This window comes from Lolium perenne, chromosome 6 (genome assembly GCF_019359855.2).
Source record: "Lolium perenne isolate Kyuss_39 chromosome 6, Kyuss_2.0, whole genome shotgun sequence".
In the NCBI taxonomy this organism is placed as follows: domain Eukaryota; kingdom Viridiplantae; phylum Streptophyta; class Magnoliopsida; order Poales; family Poaceae; genus Lolium; species Lolium perenne.
Window position 1 is genome coordinate 253869371 of NC_067249.2, and position 16512 is coordinate 253885882.

Below are 16512 nucleotides of genomic sequence, written 5' to 3' on the forward strand. Positions count from 1 at the left end.
CTTCTCCTCGCCGCTCCAAAAATGTCGAGTTCGTCCTCCCGCAAGATCGCCGTGGCGAACGGCTTCGGCCGCGGCAGCCTAACCGTGTCGGAGGCGTGGGCGCTGTACCACGCCCGATATACAGTCCCGCCGGACATGCGGCTGCCAAGCAGCGGCGGCTGGAAGATGGCCGTGAACGGCATTGGCGTCCCGCCGCCGCCGAAGCCGGGCACGGACCAATGGAGGGACGACATCAGGGAGGAGGTGAAGGAGGAGCCGGAGGAAGCAGCGCAGGTGGCGCTGCTGGCGGAGTACAAGCGGCAGCAGCGGCTCATCGCCAGCAGCGACGACCCCGAGGACTGCCCAGGTCTGCGGGCGGCGTTCTTGGCGTCGATCAATGACAAGGACGCCTGGAGGGGCGACGTCGAGATGGCGATCGCCATGTCCATCCACGACTCCGGCAAGCCGCTCGTGGACCTCACCGACGACAGCGAGGCAGGACCAAGATGCTTGGTGAAGGACGAGCCCGTCCCCGAGTGCGTCAAGCAGGAGGTCGTCACCGACGAGATGTAAAACTTCCAGCAGTACTACGACGCCTCCGGCCGCCGCAAGTACTTCTAGATTAGGTTTAGTTTAAATTTAGTCAAATTTCGTTCGAATCTATGTAAGTTTGGATGAATCTAATCGAATCTCGCTTAAGTTTAAAATTTCCGAAATTTTGTTTAGGGGACGCGACTGGGGAGCGACGTTCCCCAAACGCGGCACGAACGAAACACGACCCCCAAACGCTCGATCCGGTGCGTTTTGGGGGACAGTTTGAGGGACGCGACTGGAGATGCTCTAAGGCCCCCTTTGTTTGGGCTTTGGATTCTGAGATTCTGCTGTCAATCCTGATTCCTGAGAATCAGCTGTGATTCTTGATTTCTGGAATCAGAAGCAGTTTGTTTGCTTACCCTGCTGTGGGATCTGAGAATCATAATCTGTCTGTTTGTTTACTTTGCTGTTTGGGCAGCTTTACGGACCATAATGAATATAAAATGTATGTTATATATTCATTTGTGCGTGTTTTAGTTATTGCTTCTGTCGGGATTTCAGCGAAATGACAAGTATGTATATAAATATTTAAGAAACTGAAAACATCATCCAAAATGCAACGTTCAATTACCAACCATCATCCTAACCGTACATCAACCATCACCCGAAAGTAGTGTGTAAAACTAAACTCCATCCGTAGCTGCCAATAATCCATCAGCTATTCGCTCCCTGGTTACTTTCATGAGAGCATCATCACCATGCACAATTTTAGATACCCGACCAGTAGGTGGAGGTAGTAGATCCCCTGGCATGTAGTACTCATCACGATAAAATCTATCAAACTCTTTATCTCATCCAAATGCTCAGGTCCACGTTTACGAAATGCCAGAAACTCCTTGTTTTCCTGAAAATATAATAGTTGGTATATTGTTTTCTTTAATCACACATTCTCACAATTACTACAATAGAGTAAAACTTACTTCTCCCATTTTCTTCCACCAATCATTATCAGCTACCATAGTGTTCGCTTCATCATTCCAACCTAAACCTGTTGTTTTGTTCTTGAAGGTCATCCAATTGGTGTACTCCTTCTTCATACTATCCCATTTATTTTTGAATTGTTGTTTGTTATTATCTCTCCTTGTTTCTCTAAAAAAACCTTCAACAAGGTTTTTGTAACCAACGGGACTCAGGAACTTCAGAGGCTTATTCCCCTTTTCTTTCTCAATCACACAAAGTTTGCAAAATATAGCAGTAGCTTCTACATCCCAAATTGCTTTCTCTTTTGCCATCTATATGTGTATACGATTAAATTAAATTTACACAAAAATAAACTAGCAGTGAACAACATAGTAGTACTATTCATATGTGAAAATTTCTAACAGAGAGCAATTTCTAACAGCATGTACATGTAGCAGTGAACAACCATCTATATGATACAACCATCTATATGATCAGTGACGGAGCGATAGAGGACTCTATTGTAATATATTTAAGACTGGGCAGATAGATATTTATGAGCAAACATATTGAGAATTTACATGCCACATGGGATTACATGAAGCTGCTAAAACGGAAGAGAAAGAAGTGTAGCTGTTGAGCGATACACATCGTGGAATCACGGGACGTTACTACTGCCTCCTCTGTTCATTTTGTGGGACTGCATGGTCATTTTCTAGAGCTGGTAACATTCAATAATGGGTATGCATAGCTGAAGTCTTGGACTTGCAAAAAACCTGTGAGTCGCTTGGCTACACAGCCACTGTATATGATACAATTCTAACTAGCAGTGAACAACTATCTATATGATAGAATTCTAACAGGGAGCATTTTCTAACTAGCAGTAAACAACCATCTATATGATACAATTCTAACAGAGAGCATTTTCTAACAACATGTACATGTGAAAACTTTACAGAGAGCAAAGTACAGATTATAACAAGAACACATTTTCTAACCTTCACAGGGATGTGCCGGATGGAATTGGTGCTGCAGCTGGACGTGGTGGAGTGGAGCGAGTCGACGGCGGCCGGAGGTGCAGAGCGACTCGACGGTGGCCGGTGGAGCGGAGCGGAGCCCTTAGGCGGCGGCCGGTTGAGCGGAGCGGAGACGTTACGCGGCGGCCGGAGGAGCAGGTGGGGGCCGGTCGAGTCGAGCGGGATCCGGCGGCGGCCAAAGAAGCGGGAGCCGGCCGCGGCCGGAGGTGTAGCCTGCAGCGGAACTCCTGGGGCAGGCGGCTACGTGGGGGACATCGGGGAAGAGATCGTGAGGATTCAGGGATAAAAGAAGGCCTCTGAAAAAACGTTTCGGCCCAAATGCTCGGGAATCACCTATTTTGCTACTTCTGGGATTCTGGGTCCTCTATGTATATTTTTCTAGAATCAATTCTACACAATCTGGATATTGTGGGGCTGTTTGTTTTAGATTCTAATTCTACAATAGCTAAAATCCAAGAATCAAGAATTTAAGCTCAAACAAAGGGGTACTAAGCATGCTGATGAGGTAACATGTACTGGGACATTTCGAGCACATGCAGCTTGCCACTTTCAGTTAACATGATGATTAATCACCTAATTAAGCCCTTGAGAGAATTGACTAGTAGTACTACTAGTTTTCTTTCATATTTTTTGACTATTTCTTGATCAACTTTTCAGTACTTAGAATAAATCAGTGGAATTAATGGTCCACTACCCAAATGACGCATGACAGATGCACGTTCCGGCCTTGTGTGATCTGACTGTACATACACGCGCGCGATGGCGAGGACATCTACAAGATGTCTCTCATGTTTTTTTTTTGTCCAGAAACTAATTCCGCGCAAGTGATATATAAGTCAATAATGGAGAACATAGTACTTGCGCCAGATACAAAATGATTAGACACAAGGGCCTGCCGAGCGTACGTGACAGCCGCTCTGAGTCACTGCCGATTCACGCCGCAGCTCGATCACGCAGGATTAGAGATGTCGGCGTCGTGGATAAAACTAGACAAGACAAGACGTGCCGGTACGACTTTCGGCAAAAGAACATGCTGAGTGAGTGGATTCCACGGGTGATGGAGAGCAAAAGGACGCGCAGATCGGAAAATCTTGGATCTATTTCGTAAGATCAGATTGGTTTCTTTTGAGAAGGGCACTATCATTAGTTCTTTACCCCATGAGCTTAGCTGACAGAAATATGCCAGCAGAACTAATATAGGATCCGGATGGGATCGAACACACATTGCAGGCTTGCAGCAAGCAGATAGAAGAAGAATGTAAGCAGTATAGCTATAGGGAAACTTAAAATGTAAAATGAAGGCCCAGCTACTCGTAGCTCTTTATTTCAAATGTAAACCAGCAAGCAGATTGAAGAAGAATATAAGCAGTATAGGTAGGACATACGTACGGCAGCTTGTTGATCTCTTACTGATAGTGAGTTCCATCGTCACCGTCACGGAGCTTCAGCGCGTGCCCTCGATGTTAATTTCAGTTTAAAGATCCACTGAACATAAATACTATAATTAACCATCTTCCGTGCGCTCAGTTTGGTCCAGATGGCTTCCTACCGTGTCGACAGAACAGCGACGTGGAGGAAAGTACGCGCCAAACTGAGCTAAAAAATCTGAAGTAAAGTGAGAACCGAACCTGCAATTTGCACTAGTTAATTCAGACGAGAATTTCAGGCAAGGCAGCACTTGCCAAGTTGCTTACACTTTACACGCACTGAACTGACAGGAAAAACGACCTAGTCGCGGGCCGTCCGCCGCGCGGCGCGCTTATATAACGGGGAACCAGGGCGCGCCGGGAAGTCCAGGACACTATCACCGCCGCACTCCGACGAGAAAGAGAGATCAACCCAGCTTCAGACACCAAGTCATGGCGAACCCATCCGCCAGTGCCGAGGCGGCCGCGAGCTGCAGGCCAAAGAAGATGACGTGCCTCTGCTCGCCGACGAATCACCCGGGCTCCTTCCGCTGCAGTCGCCACCGGACACCCCACGCGCGGCAGCCGTCGTCTTTGTCGTCGACGCCCGGCCGCGCTTCGCAGCAGCAGGCAGCGGTGCCGGGCAAGAGCAGCGGGGGGACGAGGACGACGACGAGCAAGGGGCGGCCCGTCCTGCGTGCGCACCTGCAGCGGCTGCTGGCCAGCCCGCCGTCTTCCGCCGGCGGCAGCGACCACCGCCGTTGTCGCGAGTTCAAGCCCCGCCTGTCAAGGCTCGGGCGCCTCGCCGTCAACGCGTGACGACCGGAGGCAGGCATCTCGTAGCTGATCACTAGTGCTGGAAAGTGCGCCTCTATTTCGCACGCACTGGCTGGCAGTGTAGCACCTAGTAGTTAGGATCTTCTCTGGTATTAATCTGGAATCCATCAACTTTTCCTGCATGTACTGTGAGGATGAATTGATGATCGATGATGGTACTTATAATTACTACCGAATCAGAACATGCCTCCTGTAAAATTTTCCCCACCAGCAATGGAACGGAGTAGTTTGTGTTGATCTACCCTCTGACCTTTATCTTTCTGTGCTTTTACTGATGGACGTGAATGTAACACAGAATAACAAACTCTCTTTATTTACAGCATACAGTATATACTGAACTGGTTTGCGCCTGCAGAAGATGAGATTACCAAAGATGTGTTAATTCCTCCCTAAGAAATCTATCGTTTCTTCATCTACAAAAGTATTTGCTACCAATGAGAACAAACATGTTTTAGTATCTTATAAATGATCTTGCAGATTCATATAATTTCTGAGGTTCGGTTTGTCTGATGCGCTAGTGCTTCGGACTACTTTCCCTTTAATTTCCTTAGCTCCATCATGGGACACGAACGAAAGTTGAGTCACATCAAACTGATCCGATAGCAACCTTCTTTTATATATGTGTTGTTGTTTTGAGTGTGGGGCTGTGCCTTGTCCGCGTCTCAACTTCAGATTGTTTTCCTGTCGGACGTGAAGTTTCCAGATGATTTTCCGCGGTGTAATTAGAATGTGACGAGTCAGTTAAATTTCTTGCCATTTTCCACTGCCTTAAGCAAACGCGGTGTCCACGCTTCTACTAGAATACTCTTGGTTTGGTACCGTTATTTCCCGACTGATACTTCTCCACTAAGTATTCCAAGTGAGATCCACAGAGAGAACTCTTCTGGAATAATCGTATCACAGAGCTTGGAGAATAGAAAAAACATTGGCAAACGCCACATTACTCCCCTCGTTCTCTTCATATCACACAATATTTTCGCTCTCAAACCTAACGACTCAACACGCTCCGCAAGTAATAATAGTTGTTTGGCACTTCCGTGCAGTTAGTATTTACCTTCCAATATGTGAAGCATTCAATATACTCCTACTCGAGCCAGATGCGTCACGACACATCGGCATATTGCATTTGGGGCGCATTTGGTTGTCTCGACCCGATTCGGCTACCATTATGTCAGGAAGATGGAACACACTACGTGTTTTATAGGAGTTCTGGGTCAGAAAAGTTATATTATTTGGTTGCTCGCAAAGTTATTTTCTGCACTGAAGAGGGAAAATAACCCCTATTATTTGGGTGCCTGCATAAACGTCTTTCTGCACTAGTGTTGCAACGCATATCTTGTTTGGTTGCAGATATGAACGTGCTATGGTAACCCCTTCCATTTAAGTTGTGATGTTACCCAATAGTGCTAACTGAATGATAACACATTCAACAATACACAACAAGTAGTTACCTTACTGGGCGATGCATCACGAGTAAAGCAACTATACTTCGTGATGCATCACATAGTCATCATACGAGGGGTTAGTATATACCATCTTGAATAAGTTCATTACAGACCGGGGATCAGCTTGAATCAAGTCCTAGCTAATGAAGGGATACGAGACCACCTCCCAAAAATATGAATGCTCTCTTCAGCAGATCATGACCATCGTTGCGAGGATGATGACGAACGAAGCAGAAGCACTAAGCAACAAACGACTTGCGTAGCCAGGTCATAAGCCATGTCATCCTCTCCGATGGATACAGCTCACGGTACGCGGCATAGTCTTTTTTGTTATCAGCAATGAGGTTGAGTGCCTTGACCAGCAATTGAGGTTGATACAGTTGGTCCTTGCGGACAAATTGGGGCGTGAAGATTGTCTTCATTTGAGCATAGTTCGTGATCAGATTGTTGACGTACTTATGATGCCTTAGATAGCGCTGCAATTCACAAGAAACAAGTGTAAGGGCGTATGACAGTGACCTACTATAAGATCAAGAAAGGACCTCCATGAAGCTTATCACCTTCAGGTACTCTTGCAGCCTCTCTTCATCTCTAAGATAGAAGCAGCAACCATGTTCGCTTCATTGGAGGGTGTGATCGCACTACAACAGGACCCCCCTGTAGCAACACATCTATGCGTTGCCAAATGTTCATATAAGCGTTGTTACGGTTTACACCAACGGATTTGTATGCGTTGCCATTGCTGGCATTGCAAGGGTCTACAACAACACAAAAACATCCGTTGTTAATCAGCGTGCATAAGCGTTGTAAGATATCAAGGTATATAAGGACATGCTAACAACACCTCATATGCGTTGGTGGTATCATGCAGGAATGAGTTTGACATCACACTACATAACATGATCAATTAATAATATGTTGTCCATATCTATTAGTAGTCACAAAGTTAATGCATATAGTGCACAGGAGCCACGATATAGGAAAAAACATTTCATGTAATATATTGACTATGTTCAATTACAAAGAACAACATTCAAAGAACACAAATTATCAGGTACTTGCATCATTACAAATATATTCTCTTTAAAAATAGAAAATTAAAATGACATTCTAAAACTAATTTAAACTATCCAGTAGTAGCATCCATCATCATCTTGCAATCAACATCTCAAACCATGCATCATCAATTTATCTTGGAAATCTACAAGAAAAAATTGAGATCAGTAAAGAAAAAGCATCACGTTTATAAAGTAGTAAAAGTTTAGAGGGGTAAACTTTACAAGAGGGTAACATACAAAGGTTGAAGGCTATGCGATAGTTAATTTTGCTGCATGACCAATAATCTTGACCTTTTTGAGTGGTCGTATCAACTCATCGGATTTTGCTAATGTATCATCAACACGCACCGCCCAGAACTGATTTCCAAGTCTAACGCCTCCAACTGCATATTCTGGGTCACTACTTTGGAGTGTAGCAAGAGCAACATTCTTGTTTGGATTTTCCAAACTCTTCAAAAATACTATAGTGCCAACCTTTTACATAAACATAAGTGCACGAGAAAACAATATGCAATGCAATTTAAACCTGCAAAGAATCTTGAATAAAAGAAGCATAATGCACATACATCTATCGAGTTGGCATCTGATCCAGTCACCGTACTGCCTTGTTGTTTCTGCAGATGACAGTGCTACCTCAACCTCAGTAGGCAATAAAGTGAAATCATAAGAAAACTAAAAGGGGAAGTAAAAGGTTCAGAAATTCCATCTCATACATTAGCTTGCTTTGTTGCACTAGCCACTTTTGATATCTTCATGTTTTGGCCACCATGATAGCAAGAAGTGAAATATAATCAGATATTAGAAACAAAAAAAAACTTGATAAGAAGCTGTAGTGATAAAAAAATACACATTGTTCTATCCACAGAATACCGCTATATAGTATTGTTCTATTTCTACTTGGGAAGGGATTTTCTCCTCTATTTCGTATAGGTGTGCATTAGAATTATTCAGATGACTTATGTCTGTTGGTCAACACATGGAAAAAGAAAGGTATTAACAGTCCAAGGAGCTTGACTTCACATGCTGAAGGACTGTGCATGCATGTGGAAGCTACTTTATTAGTAATCTGACTAATACTTCAGTAATCAGCTACCTAGTAAGAACAAATGTGCTCTACAGATTGTCAAGGCCACTGAAATGATTTCGACATGCACATAATAATAAACAAAGAGAAAACTACAAAATAAATAGGGGCAGTATAAATTTCAACAAAAGATAACTGCGAGAAATAAAGTGCACTAACCTTTTCTGCACTAGCACTTTCCTTCCTTGGTCGGGCATTTTCTTCATGGACCCAAGTTTCTTTGTTCTATGACAAAATATTCATTATAAAACTGTCATGGACTATACTAAAAACACATGTTGCAAGAAGTGCAAGCATTGATAAATGTTTTGCTGCAAGGATGCAATATGAAATCATAAGAAAATTTAAAAGGAGAAGAGAAGTATTTAGTAATTCGATGTCATACATTAACATGCTTTGTTGCAGTAGCCTATTTTGGGATGTTCGTGTTACGACCACCAGGCTAATGAGAAGGTAAATAATAGTCAGAGGTAATACAAGCAGAAGAAGTGAATTTAAATGTATGCATGATGAATGAGAAGGTACCATGTGTGTAGATGAAACTTTAAAACGTGTGTCGTTGTGTCGGGGATCAATGTCTATGTCCTAAAATATAAGGTAATTCATTAGATAGCCAATAAATTCATGAACCATGTCTTCCTTAAAATGGATTCAGTGCTACAAATTAAAGAAACCATGGATGGAATAAACAAGCTTGGACAAAGAGATAACTACAGAATAATAGTTAACTCAAAAAAGTTAAGAAGTGCACTAACCTTTTGTACGCTACCAGTTTCTTTCGTAGGTAGCACATTTTCATCTTGGAGCAAAGTTTCTTTGTTCTATGATAGTAGATATATTGTAAGATTGGCAAAAAAAAATAGTAAACACTGATATTGCAAGAACTACGAGGAAGAAGAAACTTGTTGCTCAACCATTTTGGGTTGCAAACAATATACATATGCGCAAACCTTATGTGTAGCAGGACATTTCTTTGGAGGTTGCATCTCCATATCATTTAGAAAGTTTTCCTTTCTCTGTAGTGAAAGGCAAGAGATTACTAATTTGAATAAAAGAAACAAACAAGAATGTACCAATGCATTTGTACAGTACCATCACATTGTTCTCCTTTCCAAGTGTACCAAGTTGTTGTCTATGAAGATCACCATATACTCTCTGCCGATCAAAAACCAAATTAGAATAAGATCATATTTATTTAAATGACTTTGACCTTTTAACGATACATACTTTCCTTTTTGAGTTTGTGTGAGCAATGCCAAGAGGATCTCGGGATGTAGATATCTGACCCAAAGAACCCTATAATCACCAATACAGAGTTAGTACATGTCTTGAACAATGGCAAAGTTCCTTAAATTTACCTGTCTTTCAGAGTTTTGTGACTTCTCAGTTAGTTCTAGAATTTTAGCATCTTGGTTTATCACGTGTTGCTCAATCTTTTCCATCTGAAGTCTAAGGTACATAACATTTTCATTCTGTGTATCCTCCAGTGAAGTTAGGTGTATATCCTGAAAGTGACCTGAAGATGATACACCAAAGACTTGATTAGGATTTGGGACTAGTCCCAATCCGTGTACATGTCCAGGCTTGTCTACTCCTAGTATTGTATTCAAGGCATCTCCTTTCCAAGCTGTTTCTTTACTCGTGTCTTTACTCGTGTCTGCTAAATCTGGCCTCTTGGATAAAGTCTTCTTCAATTCAACCTAAATACATTAATAGGGTAATTAATAACAATGTACAAAACAACAATATAATTTTTCATAATAGAGAGTAGATATTATACCACGTGTTCGTTAATCATCTGGTCGTTTTTGTCGATTTTGTGCTGGTGTGTATGAATGTACAGGACAGCTCGGTGTGGATTCTTCTTTTCTGGATTCTTTTGCCGCTATTGGTTACATGGTAAAATTATTTAACAGTTAGTGATGAAAACATTCAGTGCAAATGGTAGATGCATATATTTGAGTTCTAAAAAACTGACCAGCTCTTCTCTATTCCGAGCAAAACTCTTAGTTCCAGCCGTGTGTATCGACTTTTTCATTGTAGAGTTTTGCCTATTCTTCTCACTTATATCCTGTCATGCGATTTGTAAATAATGCACATGCATTTACATACCCGTAAAAAGACTAAGCATCATGTAAATGGTAAATCTAACAAGTCTATATGTACCTGTGCCTTTTGGCTCATCCAATTAGTAACAAGAGAAATCCACTGGTCCTTATTCACACCCTTTGGAACATTGGTGTTGTTGGCTTCCATGCTCTTGGTTGCATCAAAAAAGAGGGCTTTTAGATTTGACTTATGTTGCCTCCATCTTTCTCCAATTGTTTTTAATATATACTTCTCCAATCGAGGGGGATAAAGAAACCTCATCTACATATCCAACAACAGTAACATTAGCATAACACGGAATCTAAAGCATAAAAATGTTAGCAAAATGGAAGCTATTAAGTTCGACTCGCGCATGGAGTGAAATTGGTGAACCAACTTAGAAAGGAGCCATGTGTCCACGCTTAACTTTGAATTTCTAGCTAGAAATTCAGTCTAATTTCTACATAGTTTTAGTCCAAATTTGGGAAGAAATGGAAACATCCCAGAATATCTGTTGAACTATTAACCATTTTCTTACAACTGATAACTTATTACAGTTGAAAGTAGTCCAGTAAGATAAATAACTAGTACCGCCACAATCAGGTGCCATTACATGGAAAAAGGCAATAATGAACAATTATTACTAATCTGGCAGAAGCAAATGTTCACACAAAACATAAAAAGCTTCACGATCAAATCCTTCCCATTTGCTATCAGGTAGCTGAATAGAACATCTTCTGCAGAGTGATATTAGTTCTGAAAAGAGGAGAAACGTGATCAATAGAATTGCAGGCTGCTCATCATGTTTCTCATAGACTCGTTAAGGCATGATCATACTACCCGGCAACATATTTCTGTAGCTAGTACCAGAATGAGCAAACCATACTGGACATACTAATCAATAATAATTCTATGAAGTGAAACATAATTTATATGAAACAGTAAAAAAAGGAGTACGTCAAAACAAAACATTAGGAGCAAGCCTTGCATAATTGCTAATCTTCAGGCTGAGAACTTGTAATAGGGTCAACAGTTGTTCCTTCTATATCTTTCCTGGTCCACATTTGATTCCCATGAGCAGTATCAAAAAGGACCCCCAGTTTACTAACATGATAAGGTTCACTTTCTACATCATTCCATTCTTCACCCATGTCAAAGTCATCTCGAGGCGTCACCTTCGTCACAAATGACCATCCAGGATTCGTACGGTCTTTGGTGTAGAATACTTGGTCCACTTGATTGGCGAACACAAAAGGTTCATGATCGCTCTTTTCACCAGTATGGATCTGATGTGAAAAATTCACAAGTGTACGACCGTACCTATCCCTTTTTACTCCTCTATCTTCAGTAGTATCAACCCATTCACATTTAAATAGCACCACTGAAAATTTTCTATAATAATCCAACTCAATTATGTCAACTATCCTTCCATAGTACATGACATCTCCAAGTATAGGGTTATTATCACCCGCAGAAGCGTAGCTTGATGTTTTTGCAGTCACAACAACTCCACTATTTTGAGTCTTCTTATCATAACGCTTAGGTCTAAACCTGTAGCCACGGGTACAGAAGGCTATATATCTTCGTGCAAACTCGAGTGGGCCACGAGCCAAACATCTAATATCTTCATCGATGTTGTTAGTACCTCTTTCTTCCAGCTGCATTATCTATGCCAACACAGAAAATAAATAAAAGAAATATAAAATCAGAAATTTAATAGCAAGGAACTTACATGATCTCTAAACCAATCCGGAAATTGCTCATGCTGCATGCGCTCAACGGTTCTTAGTGCTAGCCGCTTATTGCGATTTCTCCTTTTCAAAACAGAAGCATGTTCTCTACATAACATATGAATAATGCAAGTTTAGATTAAAAAAACGTATTAACATGCTAACATAAGACACTTACGTGAGATATGGAGTGACAGCATCACAATTGTATAACACATATCTATGAGCTTGTAATGTCTCCATGTCATCCAAAGAGTAAGTCCGTGCCTTTCCCAATGGATTCCCTGCTGGAGGAAACAACGTGGATTTATATGCATACATGGGAGATTCATTTTCATTTGGTTTGTCATGATTCCTCGACGGTTGGTTATGCTTAGTAGAGAAACCCTCTAAGAATCTTGAACAAAAGGTCATACACTCATCCGCCAAATATGATTCAGCAATTGAACCCTCAGGGCGGGCTTTGTTGCGAACATATGACTTCAGTTTACCAAGGTACCTGCACCACATGTCAAATCATCAATTTAGCAGGGCATATGAAATCACTATTTTCAATATTGCACTTGCCTTAGCATCACACTGTTACCTTTCAATAAAGTACATCCATCGATAGCATACTGGTCCAGCAAGCTTACATTCAGTTGCTAAATGGACAACTAAGTGCACCATGACTGTGAAAAACCCAGGAGGGAATATCATCTCCAATTTACAAAGTGTTACCTTAATTGATTCTTCCAAACGTTCAAGCTCTTTTACATGGAGAACTTTTGAACATATTCCTCGGAAGTAAGATAATAACTCAAATAGTACTGTTGTGACATGATCTGGAAGAATACCCGTTAAGGCGATAGGCATGAGTTGCTGCATTAAGACATGGCAATCATGTGTTTTTAACCCATGAATTTTTCCTTCAGAAGAGTTCACAGCTTTAGATATGTTTCCACAATAGCCATCAGGAACCATTATATATTGAAGAACTTCCAAGAATAATTTCTTCTCAGTTTTGGACATGGTATAGACTGCAGGTGGTAAGTAGAACTTGCCTGAAGGTTGTTTCTTTTGATGTAGATCCTTTCTAATATTCATTTCTTCAAGATCTTGACGAGCAAGAAGATTATCTTTTGACTTCCCATCTAAACCTAAAAGTGTGCCCAGAATATTATCCAACACATTCTTTTCTATATGCATGACATCAAGATTATGTCGAAGGAGATTATAGTCCCAATAGGGCAATGTAAATAGACTGCTTAATCCCTTGTAAGTTTTTGACGCCTTAAAATCACCAAGAGCCTTTATTTCTTCTTTTACTTGACGTTCATAGTAAGTCTGAGGCGCTGCTCTATCCTCCAAGGTTCCATCAAAAGAAGTGCTATCAGACCGAAATTTATGATCAGCTGCCAGAAATCGGCAATGACCCATAAAGCATGATTTCTTTCCATGTTTCAAATGCTTGGTCCATGCATTCGCACCACACGGTGGACATGCAAATTCTCCATGCACCTTATGTGAAGCAAGCATTCCTAAAGCTGGCAAGTCATTTATGGTCCACAGCACGACTGCTCTCAACGTAAAGGTTTCATTTCTGGAAACATCGTATGTGGACATTCCATTAAGAAATAAGTCTATTAGGTCGTCCAAAAGTGGTTGGAGAAAGACATGAATATTATCCCCTGGACTTTTGGATCCAGGAATTATCAAAGACAGTAAAAGATTAGAATCCTTCATGCACATCCAAGGAGGAAAGTTATATATGACCAAGACAACTGGCCAACAACTGTAACTTGAACTTAGCATCCCATATGGATTAAATCCATCAGTAGCAAGGCCGAACCGAATGTTACGAGTATCAGATGCAATTTTTGAGTACCTTTCATCCAATGACTTCCATGCAGGGGAATCGGCAGGATGTCGTAGTGCTTCATCCTTGTTGCGCTCTTCATCATGCCATCTCAACAGAGGTGTTGTTTCTTTACACATGAACAACCTTTTCAATCTATCCTTGATTGGAAAGTAATGTAACACTTTCATTGGTGTTGTTTTCTTTCTTTCCTTCTTTGTTAACTTGGTTTCGGGTTCTTTATCTTTCCACCTAGAAGCCTTGCAGATTGAGCAGAAGTCATCATTTTCTGTGCCTTTCCAGAACAGCTAGCAATTATTTGGGCATGCATGAATTTTTTTGTAATCTAGCCCAAATTTTGAAATGATCTTCTTAGACTCATAGAAATTCTGGGGCAGCTCATTCCCATTTGGAATCGCCATGTGCAGAGTATCAAGTAGATCACCAAATGACTTATCAGACCATTTGTTCATGGACTTTATATTGAACAAAATCACAAGTAGTGATAGCTGCGATAGTTCACATCCTTTCCATAGAGGCTTCTTCGAATCTTTGATCAGTTTGTAAAATTCTTCGGCTTCTAAATTTGGTCCATGCTAGTTTGGTGGATCTGTACTTTCACTCATATGCATATCATCATACATATGTCTGAAGACATCATTAATTAATCCATGCATGTCAGCATGCATTTCTTCATTGTGAGGTTGTGGCTGTCGACCATCATTCTGTTCATCTAAAGATTCACCATGAAAAACCCATTTGTCATAACTCTGAAGAATTCCATTACAGACCAAGTGATCGCGGACATCATCCTTCGACAACAGAGAACTGTGCACACATATTTCACATGGACAAAGGATCGTGGTATCTTCTGGCTTATCTTTGAATGCAAATTCCAAAAAACCATCTACACCAGCTAACTAACGGCTACTTCCTCTAGGGTAACGCAGAAGAAGCTTGCTAACTTCTGTATCCATACCCACACTGCATAAAGAGTTTTGTTACTATTATTTATCGTATGCACTTTACATAAAAGTGACATACTTAGAAAACTGAATCAAATCTCATAAAATTACATGTTTAGCAGAAAGTTTTTCTTATTGTAGCAGTGATAAATAATCTAAACACACAATACAAAAATGTTGCAAAGTGAGGCTGTTGGAGTTTCAAGTTCAATAACACAACCAAATACTGACACCAGTAAAGACAGAAGTAGTGCCACATCAAATTTCCTTATTAATTAAATTGTAATACATAAAACTATTTCTTCTCCTCTGCCAAGACAGAGAACTACCAGCAGAAGCTCCACACAAAGATGATGAAAATATATGTAGATGTCAAAGCAACATCATGCAAGATGAAGAGGATCATGTTCCTGCTGTGCTACTCGGTCGGGTGCCAATTCAAGAGGCGGGAGAACATTACCTGTGGGGAATGGGGGCGGAGGGCGACTTTCCGGCTTCAGGTGGGCCGAAAATTATCAGGCAGCTGATCGCCGACCATGACAAGGTGGATCGACGAAGGCTGGGCGCGGAGAGAGCGGGGAGTGCGGCGCTTCCAGGGGGAGTTCCTTGGTGGCGGTACAGCAACGAAGGGAGCCTAACAATCCTGGGAGGGCGGCGGCAGAGAGGGGCAAGATGGCTCACGGCGGGGAGGGGCACGATGGCTCGGCGGTGCAGAGGGATCTCGGCGGCAGAGTCTGATTTGGGGGCGTGCGGTGGTATCCCTGGTCTGCAATGACGTATGGAACGGTATGGTATTTTTTTATTACACAAACCTATAGGCGCTGCTACCAGAAATAAAGAAAAAACAAAAGATATGATATATGTTCGTCTCCTCCCAACGCGCCAGCCTAAAAAATCTACTGATTCTATCCAGATTCGGTTGAGTTACTCTATATTTTTTCCTTATTTTTCACCTGACCAAGCGTCCGATCTTTAGTTAAACTGATCATGCAGAATTTTTTCGCTAGAGCGTCCAGGATGCCGAGATAGACCATGAATTAGACGAAATCGTCGGAAATAGGATCCTAGCGCTAAGCGCCCATGTTGTACTTTATTTTGGTGTGTCCCGACGTATAGATTGCAACGCATGAAATTCGTTGTCACTCGTATAGTCCGTAACGGATGGACTTACCAACACAAATATTCGTAGCTACGTTGGTATTTTGCAGCGCATTTTTAAAGCGTTGCAGAGCATGCGATGCTATATGGGGGGGCTTGTTGTAGTGTCGGATTTGAGGCGTGTTTGGTAGCCTGCATTAGATTCCTGCACCACTGGCGCAGCGGGAAGAAGTCCCCTGCACGTCGCAGACGGGCCATGGGCCATAAAAGCCACGTTGTTTGGTGATCCGCACAGAGTTTTTTTTTGGCCCCGTGGAGATTTAGGCTTTGCCCGTTTGGTAGGTCGGTTTTCAGGCCTTGTAGCAGTCTAGAACGGTGCCCCTGTTGTTTGATTGCAACCTAGAATCTGCTTCTGCTTACATCTTCCCTTCAGTGGTGAGGTTACCAGCGATCA

At 41.9% G+C, this 16512-nt stretch overlaps 2 protein-coding genes, 1 long non-coding RNA gene and 1 pseudogene across 3 annotated transcripts; all 4 read right to left on the reverse strand.

Annotated features, from left to right (window-relative positions):
* Positions 1 to 1118: 1118 nt before the first annotated feature.
* On the reverse strand, positions 1119 to 2746 carry LOC127309145 (L10-interacting MYB domain-containing protein). The gene is made up of 3 exons (XM_051340114.2): positions 2472 to 2746; positions 1494 to 1805; positions 1119 to 1417 (listed from the first exon to the last, which is right to left on the reverse strand). Exons 2-3 carry the CDS (start codon positions 1803 to 1805, stop codon positions 1253 to 1255), a joined length of 477 nt encoding a protein of 158 aa, XP_051196074.1. The 5' UTR covers positions 2472 to 2746; the 3' UTR covers positions 1119 to 1252.
* Positions 2747 to 7283: 4537 nt separating this feature from the next.
* LOC127309147 (uncharacterized) lies at positions 7284 to 8868 on the reverse strand. The gene is made up of 7 exons (XM_071822523.1): positions 8818 to 8868; positions 8726 to 8749; positions 8500 to 8565; positions 7970 to 8005; positions 7823 to 7870; positions 7494 to 7730; positions 7284 to 7399 (listed from the first exon to the last, which is right to left on the reverse strand). The coding sequence occupies exons 1-6, from the start codon at positions 8866 to 8868 to the stop codon at positions 7506 to 7508; spliced, it is 450 nt and encodes a 149-aa protein (XP_071678624.1). The 3' UTR covers positions 7284 to 7399; positions 7494 to 7505.
* LOC127309148 (uncharacterized) lies at positions 8866 to 9638 on the reverse strand. The gene is made up of 5 exons (XR_007856962.1): positions 9568 to 9638; positions 9433 to 9495; positions 9291 to 9356; positions 9096 to 9161; positions 8866 to 8925 (listed from the first exon to the last, which is right to left on the reverse strand). It is a non-coding gene; the product is annotated as an uncharacterized lncRNA (long non-coding RNA).
* A 1785-nt stretch (positions 9639 to 11423) lies between these two features.
* On the reverse strand, positions 11424 to 14972 carry LOC139832704 (uncharacterized; annotated as a pseudogene).
* Positions 14973 to 16512: the final 1540 nt, after the last annotated feature.

What these genes read in the sequence shown, in the direction of transcription:
- LOC127309145 (XM_051340114.2), bottom strand. Translation starts at nt 1,805, where the DNA reads ATGGCAAAAGAGAAAGCAATTTGGGATGTAGAAGCTACTGCTATATTT. An exon ending in GGTGGAAGAAAATGGGAGAA is followed by an intron (nt 1,418 to 1,493) that starts GTAAGTTTTACT and finishes TTATATTTTCAG; the next exon opens with GAAAACAAGGAGTTTCTGGC.
- LOC127309147 (XM_071822523.1), bottom strand. Translation starts at nt 8,868, where the DNA reads ATGGTACCTTCTCATTCATCATGCATACATTTAAATTCACTTCTTCTG. An exon ending in TAAATTCACTTCTTCTGCTT is followed by an intron (nt 8,750 to 8,817) that starts GTATTACCTCTG and finishes ATCCCAAAATAG; the next exon opens with GCTACTGCAACAAAGCATGT. An exon ending in AAAGTGCTAGTGCAGAAAAG is followed by an intron (nt 8,006 to 8,499) that starts GTTAGTGCACTT and finishes CAAAACATGAAG; the next exon opens with ATATCAAAAGTGGCTAGTGC.